Genomic DNA, 16,109 nt, shown 5'->3' with positions numbered 1-16,109 from the left:
GTCCTTCAAAAGCCACTTCTTGATCTCGCCGTTCAGGGCAATAAAGGTATAAAGAAATTCCTCACTGGCATATAGCAAAGCTCCTGTCATTAAATTCATCACTAATCAATTCAAAGATTTTCAGATACTTCTTGATATGAGGTTGTTGAAACAGCCTAAATGCCCATCAACAGGTGGATAGATAAACAAATGTGGTCTATCCATACAGTGGACTGTTACTCAGCCATATGGAGCAATAAAGCTCTGATACATGCCACAACATGGAAGAACCTCGAAAGCATGATGCTGAGTGAAGTAAGTCAGACACAAAAGGGCAAATATTGTATGATCCCACTTACATGAAATATCTAGAATAGGCAAGTGTATAGGGACCAAAGTTTATTGGCGATTACCATGGGTTAGATGGAGGAGGTTGGGGAGGAGGACTCATTGTTCAGGAGACACTGAGCTTTAGGTAAGAGTGGTGGAAAAATTTGGAAATGGATAATGGTGATGGTTGTACAACATGATGAATGTAATTAGTGTCACTGAATTATTCATGTGAAGAGTGTTGGAATGGCAAATGTTCTGTATATATTTACCACAATAAAAAATTAAAAGAAAAAGTGGTTCTAATATATGGTCTGGTAAGGTCAGATCCACCGATAGAGCCAGTTGATTGAAAATACAATTGTAGGCTATTCCCAGGAATGAAGGAAGACGCATCCAGGTTGAGCTGTAGTCGCCCTGCAAACGGGTCCTTTTGGTTTTGTATAGGGTTTAGTTCACTTCCATATTATTGGTATGAAAAATATTTAAGTACAACTACTGGTTGTGTTGTAAGCACCACGTTTTTAATTCAACTCCTGAATGATCCTCCCCAGTCCCAGGCATTTCCATACCATGCTCTCTTCCCTTTTACCTTTCATTCTGGAATACACCGTGTGACATTGGAAGGAATCCTGTAGCCCACACTTGACAAAGCCAGTCTGTCTTCTTCAGATCTTGTGACTTCTGAGTGGAACCTCATTGTGCTAGATGTATTGAGGAACTGGAGACAATGTGTCCAGAATGGGATTAAATGTTTTGCTTTTGTATCAACTTTTACTTAGTGATTCTCTATTTTCTGTTATGTTTTTATTGAGGTGAAATCCATATAACATAAAAGTAACCATTAACCAGTTCACAGTGTACAATTCAGTGTTTTGAAACCACTACCTCTATCTAGTTCCAGAACATTCTCATCACCCCCAAAGGACACCACAGACCCATTAAGCAATCACTCCCCATTCCCAACAACCCCAGCCCTAAACCAAAACCAAACCCATTGCAGTTGAGCCGATTGCGACTCATAGCTACCCTATAGAACAGAGTAGAACTGCCCCATATTATTACCAAGGAGCAACTGGTGGATTTAAACTGCTGACCTTTTGGTTTACAGCTGTAGCTCTTAACCACTGTGCCACCAGGGCTCCTGTTTCATACAGATGAGTAATAAACCATGTGGCCTTTTAGGTCTGGCTTCTTCGACTCAGCATAGTGTTTTCGAGGTTCATCCACGTTGTATCCCTATTTCTTTTAAATCTTCATTTGTTGTTGTTGCCTGCAATTACACAATGGAGGAATATACTTCCACTATAAAAAAAAAAAAAAAATTCACCACTCTGGGGAAAGCAGAAGTATTCCATCCCTACTCCAACCCCCACCAGCTAGAGGTCTCTGCAGAGTATTATTTGGTGGGTTTCCTTTTAGACCTTTTACAAATTGAAATGGAAAGAAAAGAAGGTTCTCCATTTGTTGCTGATAGTTGAGATGAATTTTCTGTTTTGAAAAAAAATTTTTTTAATTTATTATGGATATATATATCAAAGCGTTTGCCGTTTTAACCATTTTTAAGTGTACAGCTCAGTAATAATAATTACATTCACCATGTTGTTAAACCATCACCACTATCCATTTCTAAAAGTTTTCCATCATCCCAAACAGAAACTCAGTAGCTCTGAAGCAGTAACTCCTCATTCCTCCTCCCTTCCACCCGACCCTGGTAACTATGAATAAACTTTAGTCTCTAGACTCTTACCTATTCTAAAAATTTTGTGTAAGTGAGGTCATACAATATTTGTCCTTGTATGTCTGACCTATCTCACTCAGCATCATATTTTCAAGATTCATCATGTCCTATTAAAAATATGTTTTTAATTTATGTTTTCCTTCTTTTTTTTTCTCTTTTGTTCCTGAAAGTTTGTCTTTGATGATAAAACAAGACTTGTAGACCGAGTCCGACTTAACTGGCAGTATGAAGAAGCCAGAAAGAGGTAAGAAGCTCTTTCTCAAATCTTGCCTTCTGCTTACTTCCTTTTTCCCATGGAAAGAGGTTTAGCAGAATTCTAAGGCGTGATTGTCCACAATTTTATCAGAGAGCAGTGTCTGATATGATACAAAATAATGGATCTTCATTTATTATATTTTGCTTCTTGATACATATGATAAAATTTCAAGTGCATTTAAAATGTGACGTTCTCGATATTGCAAATGGTTATAAAGACTTAACTCATTAAGAATAGATGTTCTTGGCTTTCCTTATCCTCCCAGCTAGTTCAGCACACCTTCTCTCCCTCCCTCCCTCCTTCCAGTAGACTGAGCATCAGTCCCTCAGACCAGCTTTAGTTAAACCATTTTTTCTTTTACATATGTGGCTCCTAACTCCATAGGTTAATGGAAAAAGCCACATATCTTGGTTTAAAAGACATTTTCATAAGTATTGCATCAACAGGTGATAGCAGAACCTGTTCTATTTCATTTGGGTAGAAAGCGTTTAAATGCAGTCATTTATACTGAGCTGTATTCGACATAATCTGCCTTCTGTAAATCGAGACTTGGCTGCATTTACGAATTCTTATTTCTCCTTCCTTCCTTCCCTTCTTCTTGTCTCACCCATAGGTCATGAGCAAAACTGGGAGGTGGTGTGTTCCTTACACAGCCAAGATTTTTAGCGGATCATGTTTCTCCTCCTGGGCCTGTTTGTTGTTGTTGTTGTTGTTGTAAGTTGCAGAGTCGATTCTGACTTCTGGCGATCCCGTGTGTACAGAGTAGAACTGTGCTCCATGGGATTTTCAAGGCTGTGACCTTTCAGAAGCAGATTGCCAGGGCTGTCTGCTGAGGCATCTCTGGGTAGGTTCGAACTACCAACCTTTTGACTAATAATTGAGCGCTTAACCATTTGCGCCAACCAGGGTCCATCCTCCTGGGCCTAAGGCCTCGTTTTCAATATCCTGAGTCTTCCCTGGCTTTTATGTCCTCTTTCTTTAGAGACTTTCTCTCTTTTGCACCTTCTGGAGTCTTAAAACCAAGTTATTTTAAAATATATCCTTCTGAAAACTAGGAAGCATATCTTTTGTTTAACGTTTCTTTAGTCCCAAATGAAATATTATCTTGGGACTGGGGGAGAGCAGAAGGCCAGGCAGGGTGAGGGCAGTAGATCTTTTCTGGAACACTAAATGGTTGGGCCTGCTCAGTATAGGGAATTGTTCACGAGTGTCTGGAAATCCACTTTGCTGGCTTTTTAGAAAATGTAAGAATAGCAACAAAAGCAGATCATATGACTCCCTGCTGCGGGGCAAACTAATTACGACAGGCCTTCTGTGTGCAGGGGGTGTTTTATAGTCATTCCTCCTTGCTTGTTATGATGTCCTCGGGCTGGGCGTTAAATGTCCCCATGGAATGCTGCACAGTTTCTTCAGCCGGGCTGGCTATCTCTGTGGTCACATTCTTCACTTATCACGCATTCCTCCCTCGAGCTTGCTGGTGTTTGTGAGCCACTATTGTCTCGTCTGAGCAGTCCTCTGCTCATTCTTGCGTCTTTCTACTGCAACTGCGCCGTGTGGGTGCTGGAATTTGCTGTGCTGTATTAAAACCCAGAAAATGGATCATTGCTCCACTGGAACATAATTGTTTCATATTTTGTTGTGACATTTCCCAAACACAGCAAGTGAGTTCTTTGTTTCCTAGAGATGGTGTTCAAAGGATATATTTGTGAAAAGGGTAGAGTATTGTAGAGAAGTATTCAGGGGCAACCACTGCCCTTCATTAGTATCTTATTTCTAGATTGGCGGAACCTTCTTAGGAAGCACGCTGCAGCTGCGGCTGGCACAGAGGAGGGGCATATCCCAGCACTGCAACCTTTGGGACAGCAAGGGCGTCTCAGAAACACCTTTCTGGGCTGCAGTGGCACCATTTAAAAAGCAGAGATGCATTCTAAAGCTGTCCTGGCTCAGTTCGCTTCAGTACCTGTCCTTTTCCCACCAGCACGGTGGTTCTAAATGTGAGGAGAGAGAGACTTTACCCGCCCCCCCACCCCGGGGGAAGCTTTCCCATGTCTGGAGACATTGTTAGTTGTCACAACTGGGGGCGTGTGCTACTGGCATCAATTGGACAGAGACCAGGAGCACTGCTAAACATCCTGCAGTGCATGGGAAAGCCCCACAGCAAAGAATAGTCTGGCCCCAAATGTCTATAGCACTGAGTTTGGGAAGCCCTGGCTAAGAGTGAGTGAGAAACAGCAGGGAGCTTGGGGTTGCCCATCTTGTTCCTAAATCTATACGTGAGTCGGAATTAACTCTATGGCAACTATTTTTTTCTGGTCTTTTTCTGGTAATTTTTTGTTGTTGTTAAAACATCTTTCTCTTATGAAATAATGATGATAATTGATATTTGTTGGTTTTTCAAACTCTTGAGAGTGTAAAAAGTTGGCAGCCCAAGCCCAGTCCCATCCCCACCACCACACTGTTAAATTGGCCAATAGGAAGTATAACACAGATGATGCTCTCCCTGGAATTAAAGGAGGAGATGGTGCCCCAAGAGAATTTTCAAAGGATTGCTTTACAGTTGAGGATCATTTAGAAGATGTCTGTCGATTTTTGACAATTCATTTGGTGCTTTCAGTGGACTTTAAGCTGCTTTAAAATGTCCCTGAAGCATTCCTGTGGGAGAAGTTCTTAACTAATGGACCTCCATTCTTGAAGTCACTGATTGTAGCCGTTTCAGATTACTCCGTTTGTCCCTCTGGGCTCTGCTCCCCTAGTGTGGTGGCTGTGTGGGTCTCCAGCCCCCCAACCAAACCAGCTGCTGTGATCGACCCTGACTCATGGTGCCCCCATGTGTGTCAGAGTAGAACTGTGTCCCATGAGGTTTTCAGTGACTGATTTTTCAGAAGTGGATCACCAGGCCTTTCTTCTGAGGCACCTCTGGGTGGACCCAAACCTCCAACCTTTTGATTAGCACCCGAGCGTGTGAACCATTTACACCACCCAGGAACTCCTTAGAGTAATTATGTTCTGCCTCTAATCACTCCACATTGTTTCTTACAGTCAAGGCCTGACTTGTAAGTGCCTGCTTTATAAGCCACTGGCTGGCACCTAGAGGTCTATAATCTCCAGCTACACCTGGCAGGGTGCTAGACTTTCTACATCTGTAACATTGTCAGGAAGCACTTATATTTCCACCCCCTGGGCGAACAGACACGTTGAAATTAAGTTAGAGAGGGTTAATATCATCAGGCCTTATGAGCAGAGACTTTGGCCAGCACTGAGTGTTGTTTCGGACTGCCTCTAAATGAGGCACATGAGCAGAGATATCACCTTGGGATGCAAGCAGTGGCAACCAGTTCTTTGGCAAGAACTAAATCTAGAGCAGATGTGAACACTCTGGACCTGAATAATGACTTTGAGGCTCTGTCCATCGACTCTTCCACGCAGCCTCACCGATGGAGCTGGGACGCCTCCATGATCTCTAGTGAACATCATGGGAGAAGGTGTCCTTTGGACAAGAAAGCATCATGTACCCATTCACTAGCCAAAGCATTCAAAAGAATGCCATCGCTTTAAATAGCCGTGTTGGCAAAGAATCATGTTTCCTTCCCAGATCTTTTACTCTGAGGATCGTGAATGCCATGTGGCCTTGTCTTTTGCCCTGGTGGACATCTGTTCTTTTACTGCCATTATTCAGTGTACTTGGAGTTTTTACTCTGCCCCCTCACCCTTGGATGTCAGTCTCCCGGCTCTTATGTCTGAGAGCATTCCACCCTGCGAAGTTAGCTTCCCTACCCTCTACAGATCTGCCTGTGCTTTGCCACTTTTAAACCGGGGAGCAGTTGATGCATTGATGCATTCTGGAGAAGTCCTTCCTGGCATGTCTAGATTGGAGATTGTTTTTAAGAGGTAGGAAATTGTCAAAATGCAGAGTTCTGGACAGTGAGGGGGTTCCTATGTATTTGGACTAAAAGGAAGTTTGTGGAAGTAGATCTCATGATTTCAAGTGGTAGTTTGATTTCTAGAGAATTCCATGACCAAACTAGCATTATCATGGTAACCAGTTCTGTGTTTTCAACTATGGCTTGTGTGAAATGTGCCAAAAATGACTGCTTCTTTCCTGGAAGATAACATCAGGACAAAACTAGGGGACCTAATTTTTGGCATAAATAGTCTATCAATCACAACTAAAAATGCACGAACAACACAAAACAAATTAGGTAACTGGGATCTCCTAACAATTAAATACTTAGTTCATCAAAATACTTCACCAAATGAGTAAAAAGAGAGCCTACAGACTGGGAAAAAAAATCTTTATCAGTGACATATCTGATAAGGATATAATCTTTAAAATATGTAGAAAACTTTAACAATTCAACAACAAAAAGACAAACAGTCCAATCAAAAAATGGGCAAAGGACATAAACAGACATTTCACCAAAGAGGACATTCAGGCAGCTAAGAAACACATGAAAAAATGCTCATGATCATTAGCCATTGTTGTTGTTGTTGTTACATGCCATCAAGTCAGTTCCGACTCATAGCGACCCCATAGGACAGAGTACAACTGCCCCGTAGGGTTTCCAAGGAGCGGCTGGTAGATGTGAACTGCTGACCTTTTTGGTTAGCAGCTGAGCTCTTAACCACTGTGCCACCAGAGCTCCACATTAGCCATTCCAAAAAAACCCCAACCCACTGCCATCGAGTCAATTCCAACTCATATCGACCCTAAAGGACAGAGTAGAACTGCCCCATAGAGTTTCCAAGGAGCACCTGGTGGATTCAAAGTGTCGACCTTTTGGTTAGCAGCCGTACCTCTTAACCACTACACCACCAGGGTTTCCCATTAGCCATTAGAGGGATGCAAATCAAAACTACAATGAGATACCATCTCACCTCTACAAAAATGGCACTGATCAAAAAAACAGAAAACAACAAATGCTGGCGACGTTGTGGGGAGATTAGAACCCTTACACACTGCTGGTGGGATTGTGAAATGGTACAACCTCTATGAAAGATGGTATGGCACTTCCTCAAAAAGCTAGAAATAGAAAAATACCTTATGATCCAGCAATCCCACTCCTAGCTATATATCCTAGAGATAAAAGAGCAGTGACATCAATAGACATATGCACACCTATGTTCATTGCAGCATTATTCACAATAGCAAAAAGATGGAAAGAGCCTAAGTGTCCATCAATGGATGAATGGATAAACAAATTGTGGCACATACATACAATGGAATACTATGCAATTGTAAAGAATAACAAGGAGTTTGCAGAACATCTTATAACATGGATGAATCTGGAGGACATTATGCGGAGTGAAATAAGTCAATCACAAAAGGACAAATATTGTGTGGTCTCACTTTTATAAAAAGCCAAGAATAGATATACACACAGAAAACAACGTTCTTTGATGGTTACCAGGGATGGGAGGGGGAGGGAGGAGAAACTACTTTCTAGATAGTAAACACTTGTTATTTTTGTTGATGGGAAAGGCAGTACCCAGTATGGGTCAAGTCTGCACAACTTGACCAAGGCAAATGAAGACACTAAGAATTATGCAAGAATAGGGGGCAATTTTGATAAATGCTATTACACGTACAATTTTGCAACAACAGTAATAATAACCAAAAAATATGAGTGTGGTTACATAGGTATATATGTAAGCATGTATGTGTATAGGAAGGCATATGTGAGTACATGCACGTGCATGTGTAGGTGTATCTGTAAGCATATGTATATACGTTTTTGAATATGCTGCATATATATTCATATATATAATAAAGCACATGGGGGCACAGTTACAGAGACTTCCTAGACATATCCAAACACCTCGTGGGATTGGTTTACTGCATTAAAAGGCTTAGGATCATAGTCTCGTGGGACAACTCAGTCAATCGCTTAACATAGTTCATAAAAATAATGTTCTACATCTTAGTTTGGTGAATAGCGTCTGGGTCTGGGGTCTTAAAAGCTTGCGAGCGGCTATCTCAGATGCAACTATTGATCTCTACTCATCTGGAGCAAAAGAGAATGAAGGAAACCAAAGACTCAAAGAAGAAACTAGTCCACAGAACTAATAGCCTACACAAACCATGGCTTCTTCTAGCCTGAGACCAGAAGAAACTAGATGGTGCCTGGTATAAGAGCAAAATTAATTTTCTTACAGATTTCAGACTTGCTGGAAGCTCTGAAAGCAATAGTCCATGAATCATTACCCTGACTTGCCTTAACCTTATGTAATGGTTAAGGTTCTGTGTCAATTTGTTTGATACTATTGTACAATTTTGTCAGAATGAGAAATATAGGGAAGCTGGTTGGTTGGTCCTACTTTCGCTAGACAAAGTGGTGAAAGAAAGAGATGAGCTCAGGGCTTCAGAGTCACAGCTCAAGCACCGCATATGAGACCTCAGAGTTGCCACTTGTGCCCTGAAAGAAAGCCTTATTTCTTGTAGTAACGGAGCTGATATTACCAAAAACCAAACCCAGAGTCGTATTATAAGATTGGCTGAATTACAACGCCAACTGAATTCCCAACCTCAGATGGTGGCTGAAGTTAAAGTGAGGGCATTGATTGGGAAAAATGGAATCCTGAAACTTGTAATAGAGACATATGGGCAGGTAATCAGGAAGCTGGGGACATTGAGCCCCTAAATTCTGTTGAATCACTTCTGCCAACGGAACCAGCCCTCTTACTCTTATCTGAACAGATTATTCCATCTTTGCCTGCTAAGCGACCCTCCCCAGTAAAACCATTATCCTCTCTACCCCTATCTGATGAGATTAACCCAGCTGTGTCTGAAGAGCCTTTGTCTGAGATATTGCCTGGGGCAGCATCTGAGTCATTGCCTGGGGCATCACCTGGGGTAGATGCCTTACAAGACATTGCTGAATGTTCCCACAACCAACCCCCACCACCTATTTTTGCTTCTAGACCTATAACTAGACTTAAGTCCCAGTGAGCCCCAAAAGGTAAAGTACAAAGTATGACCCAGGAGGAGGTACGCTACACTCCAGAAGAGTTACTTGACTTTTCTAATATGTACAAACAGAAACCTGGGGAATATATGTGAGAATGGCTATTAAGGGTATGGGATTAATGGTGCAAGGAACATAGAGTTAAATCAGTCTGAATTTATTGATATGGGCCCATTAAGCACAGATTGTTCAATGTTTCAGCTCAAGAGGTTAGGAAAGGATCTAATAGTTTATTTGGTTGGGTGGCTGAAGCATGGATTTCACCGTGACCTACACAAAATCAGGTTGAAGTACCAGACCTGCTTTGGTTTACTGTGGAAGAAGGTGTCCAAAGGCTTAGGGAAATTGGCATGTTAGAGTAGATTTGTCAGGTTAAACCCACAGACCCACACATGGAGTGCCCAGAGGACACACCTTTTGCCACAATGGTGAGGAACAAATTTGTGAAGGGAGCCCAGCATCCTTGAAGACTGCGGTGATCAAATTTGACAGTGGGAACCGCCCTAACTGAATTAAGATACCTAACTACATTGGGGCTGCTTGGACCCCATGATGGTAGTGGCCAGGTGGTGACACTCAATTCTACAAAGACAAAGTAGGTGTGGTTACCATAATGGACAGCAGAGTCAAAGCCGTAATCAGAATAGTCTGACTCATATGGGCTTATGGCATTGGCTACTTAGTCATGGTGTCCCTAGGAGTGAAATAGATGGGAAATCTACTAAATAATTACTTGATCTGTACAAGCAGAAGAATTCTAGGTCAAGTGAATGGTAGTCTAACTTGAATCAACAGAATAAAGAGTCACAGCCCCTCAGTCAATTCCTAGATTTGAGCCAGTTTACAGACCCACAACCCCTTGAGTGAAAGGTAAGCCATGTCCCCTTGAAGAAGGACCCCACTACACTGCCAAAAATTTATACTGTTGATCTTTCTCCCAGCCTACCCCAAGGGGATCTATGGCCTTTTACGAGAGTGACTGTTCATTGGGGAAAAGGAAATAATCAGACTCTCCAGGATTACTGGATACTGGCTCTGAGCTGACACTAATTCCAGGAGACCCAAAACATCACTGTGGCCCACCAGTCAGAGTGGAGGCATATGGAGGTCAGGTTATTAATGGAGTCTTAGCTCAGGTTCATCTCACAGTGGGTCCAGTGGGTCCCCGAACCCATCCTGCAGTGATTTTCCCAGTTTCAGAATGTATAATTGGAATAGATATACTCAGCAACTGGCAGCACTCCCAACACTGGATCCCTGACAAGTGGAGTAAGGGCTGTTATGGTAGGAAAAGCCAAGTGGAAACCATTAGAACTGCCCCTACCTAGGAAAATAGTAAACCAAAAGCATTTCTGGAGGGGTTGCAGAGTTTACTGCTACCATCAAGGACTTGAAGGATGCAGGGGTGGTGATTCCCATCACATCCCCATTGAATTCGCCTATTTGGTCTGTGCAAAAAACAGGTGGATCTTGGAGAACAGTGGATTATCATAAACCTAACCAGGTGGTGACTCCAACTGCAGCTGCTGTTCCAGATGTGGTTTCATTACTTGAACAAATTTATACATCTCCTGGTACCTGGTATGCCACTATTGATCTGGCCAATGCCTTTTTCTCGATTCCAGTTTTGAAGGAACACTAGTAGTTAGCCTTCAGCTGGCAAGGCCAACAATATACCTTCACTGTCCTACCCCAGCAATATATCAACTCTCCAGCCCTTGATCGCCTTTCCCTTCCACAAGACATCACACTGGTCCATTACATTGATGACATTATGCTGATTGGACCTATCAAGAAAGAAATGTCAATGACTTTGGACTTATTGGTAAAATATTTGTGTGCTAAAAAACCCGTTACTGTCGGGGTTTCCAAGAAGCAGCTGGTGGATTTGAATTGCCAACTTTTTGGTTAGCAGCCAAACACTTAATCACTGTGCCATCAGGGCCTCATATTTGTGTGCTAAAACCAAAAAAACCAAACCCGTTGTCGTCGAGTCGATTCTGACTCATAGCAACCCTATAGGACAGAGTAGAACTGCCCCATAGGGTTTCCAAGGAGCATCTGGTGGATTTGAACTGCCGACCTTTTGGTTAGCAGCCATAGCTCTTAACCACTGTGCCACCAGGGTTTCCATTTGAGTGCTAGAGGATGGGAAATTAACCCCACAAAAATTCAGGTGCCTTTCTAGGAGTCCAGTGGTGTGGGGCATGTCGAGATATTCCTTCTAAGTTGTTACCTCTGACCCCTCCTACAACTGAAAAGAAGGTACAACGCCTGGTGGGTCTCTTTGGATTTTGGAAGTGACATATCTTTCATTTGGGTGTGCTACTCTGGCCTGTTTATCAAGTGACTCAAAAAGCTGCTAGTTTTGAGTGGGGCCCAGAACAAGAAAAGGCTCTGCAACAGGTTCAGGCTGCTGTGCAAGCCACTCTGCCACTTTGGCCATATGATCCAGCTGATCCAATGGTTCTTGAAGTGTCAGTGGCAGATAGAGATGCTGTTTGGAGTCTTTGGCAGGCCTCTGTTGGTGAATCAGCACAGGCCCTTAGGATTTTGGAGCAAAGCCCTACCATCCTCTTCAGATTAACTACTCTCCTTTTGAGAAACAGCTCTTGGCTTGTTACTGGGCCTTAGTAGACTGAACGCTTGACCATTGGACACCAAGTCACCATGCAGCCTGAGCTGCCCATCATGAACTGAGTGTTGTCTAACCCACAGAACCATAAAGATGGATGTGCACAGTAGCACTCCATCATTAAATGGAAGTAGTACATATGAGATTGGGCTCCAGCAGGACCTGAAGGCACAAGTAAGTTGCATGAGGAAGTGGCCCAAATGCCCATGGCCTCCACTCCTGTCACAATACCTGCCCTCTCCCAGTCTGCACCTGTGCTCTCATGGGTTGGTCCTTGTGATCAGTTGACTGAGAGAGAGACAACTTGTGCCTGGTTTACAGATGGTTCTGCATGATATGCAGGCACCACTCGAAAGTGGACAGTGGCAGCACTGCAGCCCCTTTCTGGAACCTCCCTGAAGGACAGTGGTGAAGGGAAACCTTCCCAGTGGGCAGAACTTCGAGCAATGCACCTGGTTGTTTACTTTGCTTGGAAGGAGCAATGTCCAGATGTGCGATTATATACTGATTCATGGGCTGTGTCCAATGATTTGGCCAGATGGTCAGGGACTTGGAGGGGACATGATTGGAAAATTGGAGACAAGGAGGTATGGGGAGGAGGTATGTGGATAGACCTCTCTGAATGGGCCAGAGAAGTGAAGATATTTGTGTCTCACATGAATGCTCACCAAACAAAGGGTGACCTCAGCAGAGGACAATTTTAACAATCAAGCAGATAGGATGACACATTCTGTGGAAACCAGTCATTCTCTTTCCCTAGCCGCTTCTGTGATTGCCCAATGGACTCATGAACAATGTGGTCATGGTGGCAGGGATGGAGGTTGTACATGGGTTCAGCAACATAGACTTCCACTCACCAAGGCCAGCTTGGCTACAGCCACTGCTGAATGCCCAATCTGCCAGCAGCAAAGACCAACACTGAGTCCCCGATATGGTACCATTCCTTGAGGTGATCAGCCAGCAATTTTGTGGCAGGTTGATTACACTGGACTGCTTCCATCATGGAAAGGGCAGTGTTTCATCCTTACTGGGATAGACACTTAGTTTGGATACAGATTTGCTTTCCCTGCACGCAGTGCCTTTGCCAAAACTACTACCCATGGGCTCAGAATGCCTTATCCACTGTCATGGTAATCCACACAGCATTGCCTCACATCAAGGGACTCACTTCACAGCAAATGAAGTGTGGCAGTAGGCCCATGCTCATAGAATTCACTGATCTTACCATGTTCCCCATCATCCTGAAGCAGCTGGCTTGGTAGAATGATGGAATGGCCTTCTAAAAATGCATTACAGTGCCAGCTAGGTGGCAATACCTTGCAGGGTTGGGGCAGTGTTCTCCAGGAGACTGTATATGCTCTAAACCAGTGTCCAACACATGGTGCTGTTTCTCCCATAGCCAGGATTCACAATTCCAGGAATCGGGATGGCAATGGGAGTGGCACCACTCACTATTACCCCTAGTGACCCACTTGCAAGATTTTTGCTTCCTCTCCCCATGATCCTGTGCTGTGTGGGTCTAGAGGTCTTAGTACCAAAGGGAAGAATGTTCCTACCTGGAGACAAAACATGGATTCCACTGAACTGAAACAAAATTCAAATTCCTAAAAAAGGCCAGACTTACAGGACCAATAGAGACTAGAGGACTCCCTGAGACTATTGCTCTAAGATACCCTTGAACTTGGAATTGAAGCCACTCTCGAAGGTCACCTTTCAGGGAAATAATAGATTTACTTATAAAATAAACAGTATCACCCATGAGTAATGTGCTCCTTTAAACAAGCAGCTGTATCAGACCAAGTGGTCAACATTTACCCAAAAGCAAAGTTGAGACGGCAAGGAGGTGAAGCTAGATCAATGGAAACAGAACACATAGAATGAAAATCATGAGAATGCTAACACATTGTGAACATTGTAACCAGTGTCACGGAACAGTTTGTATAAAAATTGTTAAATGGGAACCTAATTTGCTGTGTACGCTTTCACCTAAAACAGAATAAAATATATATTTTTTAAAATTGCTTTTTCTTTCCCTTCAAGAACATCTGTTTAGATTTCAAAAGCAGGCCTTAGGATAGGAATATTTTCAAATGATCGATTTAAAAATTTTGGATTTTTTTTGAAAAGCCAAGTTGGAGGAACAAATCTTGAGCTACTCCAGATGATGCAGATGGCTCCTTTCTTACCTGAGAGCACATGTCCCAGAAGTGTGCAGACTGCAGCTGTTTCCATAGAAGCACTCCCAGTCCAGATAGGGACAAAACATTTGGTCCGTCCAGTTTCTGTGCCTTAATGATTGATTGCCAGGGTCAGTCCTGCTGCTCATCTGTTGTCGGCAATCAGTGTAGTATATGCTTCCAGTCGGATTTGATCAGTCACTTGGACATTTACTTCATTTCTTTGTGTATTAAGTTTTGGGGTGGGGACTGTTATGAACTGAAGTGTGTTCCCCCTAAAATGTATTGAAGTCCTAACCTCTGTGCCTATGAATGTATCCTGCTTGGAAATAGGATCTTTCTTTACAGATGTCATAGGTTATTTTAACGAGGTGATGTTGGAATAGAGTGGGCCCTAATCCTAATCCCTTCTGAGTGGTGTTTTGTAAAAGGGAAGAAACAGAGTCACATGGGGGAAGATAGTCTTGTGAAGATGAATCTACAAGCCAAGGAATGCCAAGAGATGCCTGGGGCTACCAGAGCTGACAGAGATAAGAATCTTCCTCTAGAGCCTTCAGAGAGCACGTAGCAGTGCCGACGCCCTGAATTCGAACTTCTAGACTTCAGAACTGTGAGACAATGAATTTCTGTTCTTATAACACCCACTTTGTGGTATTTTGTCATAGAAGCCCTAGGAAACTAAGACAGGGGCTTAGCTACCAGAAACAAAGAGAAATATCTTCTCCATCTGTAACTGATTCCTAGAGCTGTCGTAACAAAGTACCACACACTGGGCAGCTTATAAGAACAATCTGTTCCATGCCTCTTCCTGCCTTCTGGTGTCGGCCGGTGATCCAGTCCCTGCCCCCACCTTCACCTGGCCATCTTCCCCTGTGTCTCTTTTCCTCTTTTATAAGGACACCACTCATATTGAATTAGGACCCATCCTACTTCAGTATGACTTCATGTTAATCTAACTGATAACATCTTCAGAGACCCTATTTCCAAACAAGATCACATTCACAGTTATGGGGTTAGGACTTCAACATACCTTCCTGAGGGACACAATTCAATCCATAATGCCCTTGCAGACCCATCTGACCCATTCAGATTAAGATGAAGACACCTGTAGACTGTCTGCTTTTTACTGAAAATAAATAAATAAATAAAGGTCTGCATGTCCAAAGGGGAGAAGATGTGAGGCCAGCGCAGCTGAGAATGGGGTGTGATATTAGTGTATTAACTAGATCCTTCTAACGCTGCCAGCTCTAAATGCAGATTTCTCTGATTCCACCAGGGAGTCAAGAAGCTGTAAGGAAGGGGCACTGGTTTGGGAGTTCATTGTTGCATCTAACTTTGACCTCAGCTGAGCTTTTCTTGAGCCTTTGCTTTTCAAAAAAAAATTTTTTTTTAAGTTTTTTAGAGCAGTTTTAGGTTTACAGAAAAGTTGCACAGAAAGTACAGAGAGTGCCTGCCCACTTCCCCTTTCCCTTCCCCTTCCCCTTCCCCTGCAGAGTTTCTCCTGTTATTAACATCTTGCTTTCCTGTGGTACATTTATTATAACGGATGAACTGATACTGATACATCACTGTTAACTAAATTTCGTAGCCAGACTTTGCTTTTCATTTAAATGGATGTTAAAAAAAAGACAGAAGACTAAGGAGAAAAAGCAGAAGTATCAGATCTGTAGCTGTCACTGAAATCTGAAGGCCCAAGGCACTGATCCGAGGCCATGTTCTGGAAGGTGGCCTGGGGCCCCGTTGCACCTCATCATCATCAGGTGAGCTGCCTGGAGTTCTGGTTGCTCCTTCAGAAAGCAGCAGCACTTTTAGGAACATGAGAAATTACATAATGGACTTCATATTTTACATACAAATTCAACTAACTGGAGCTTACTCTCATACATAAGGTTGCCATGAGTCTGAGCCGACTCGACAGATACTAACAACAAAAACTCTTGATATGTAAAATAATACTGTTTGTAATATTAAAGGTACATTTTATTTTAGGAAAATGCCAGTCAGATTTCAGATTGCCAGGCGAGGTGTT

General features: G+C 42.9%; 1 protein-coding gene across 1 annotated transcript in view; it reads left to right on the top strand.

Moving 5' to 3' along the window:
- WWC3 (WWC family member 3) overlaps positions 1-16,109 on the top strand; it is a 128,624-nt gene that overhangs the window by 80,011 nt on the left and 32,504 nt on the right. Inside the window, exon 8 of the mRNA XM_023740717.1 lies at positions 2,221-2,294. Coding sequence (XP_023596485.1) covers positions 2,221-2,294 — 74 coding nt within the window. The remainder of the gene's footprint in view (positions 1-2,220; positions 2,295-16,109) is intronic.

Source organism: Trichechus manatus, unplaced genomic scaffold (assembly GCF_000243295.1).
Source record: "Trichechus manatus latirostris isolate Lorelei unplaced genomic scaffold, TriManLat1.0 scaffold00162, whole genome shotgun sequence".
Classification (NCBI taxonomy): Eukaryota; Metazoa; Chordata; class Mammalia; order Sirenia; family Trichechidae; genus Trichechus; species Trichechus manatus.
The sequence above is the reverse complement of the archived record's forward strand: the minus strand, read 5'-3'. Positions and strand labels throughout refer to the sequence as shown.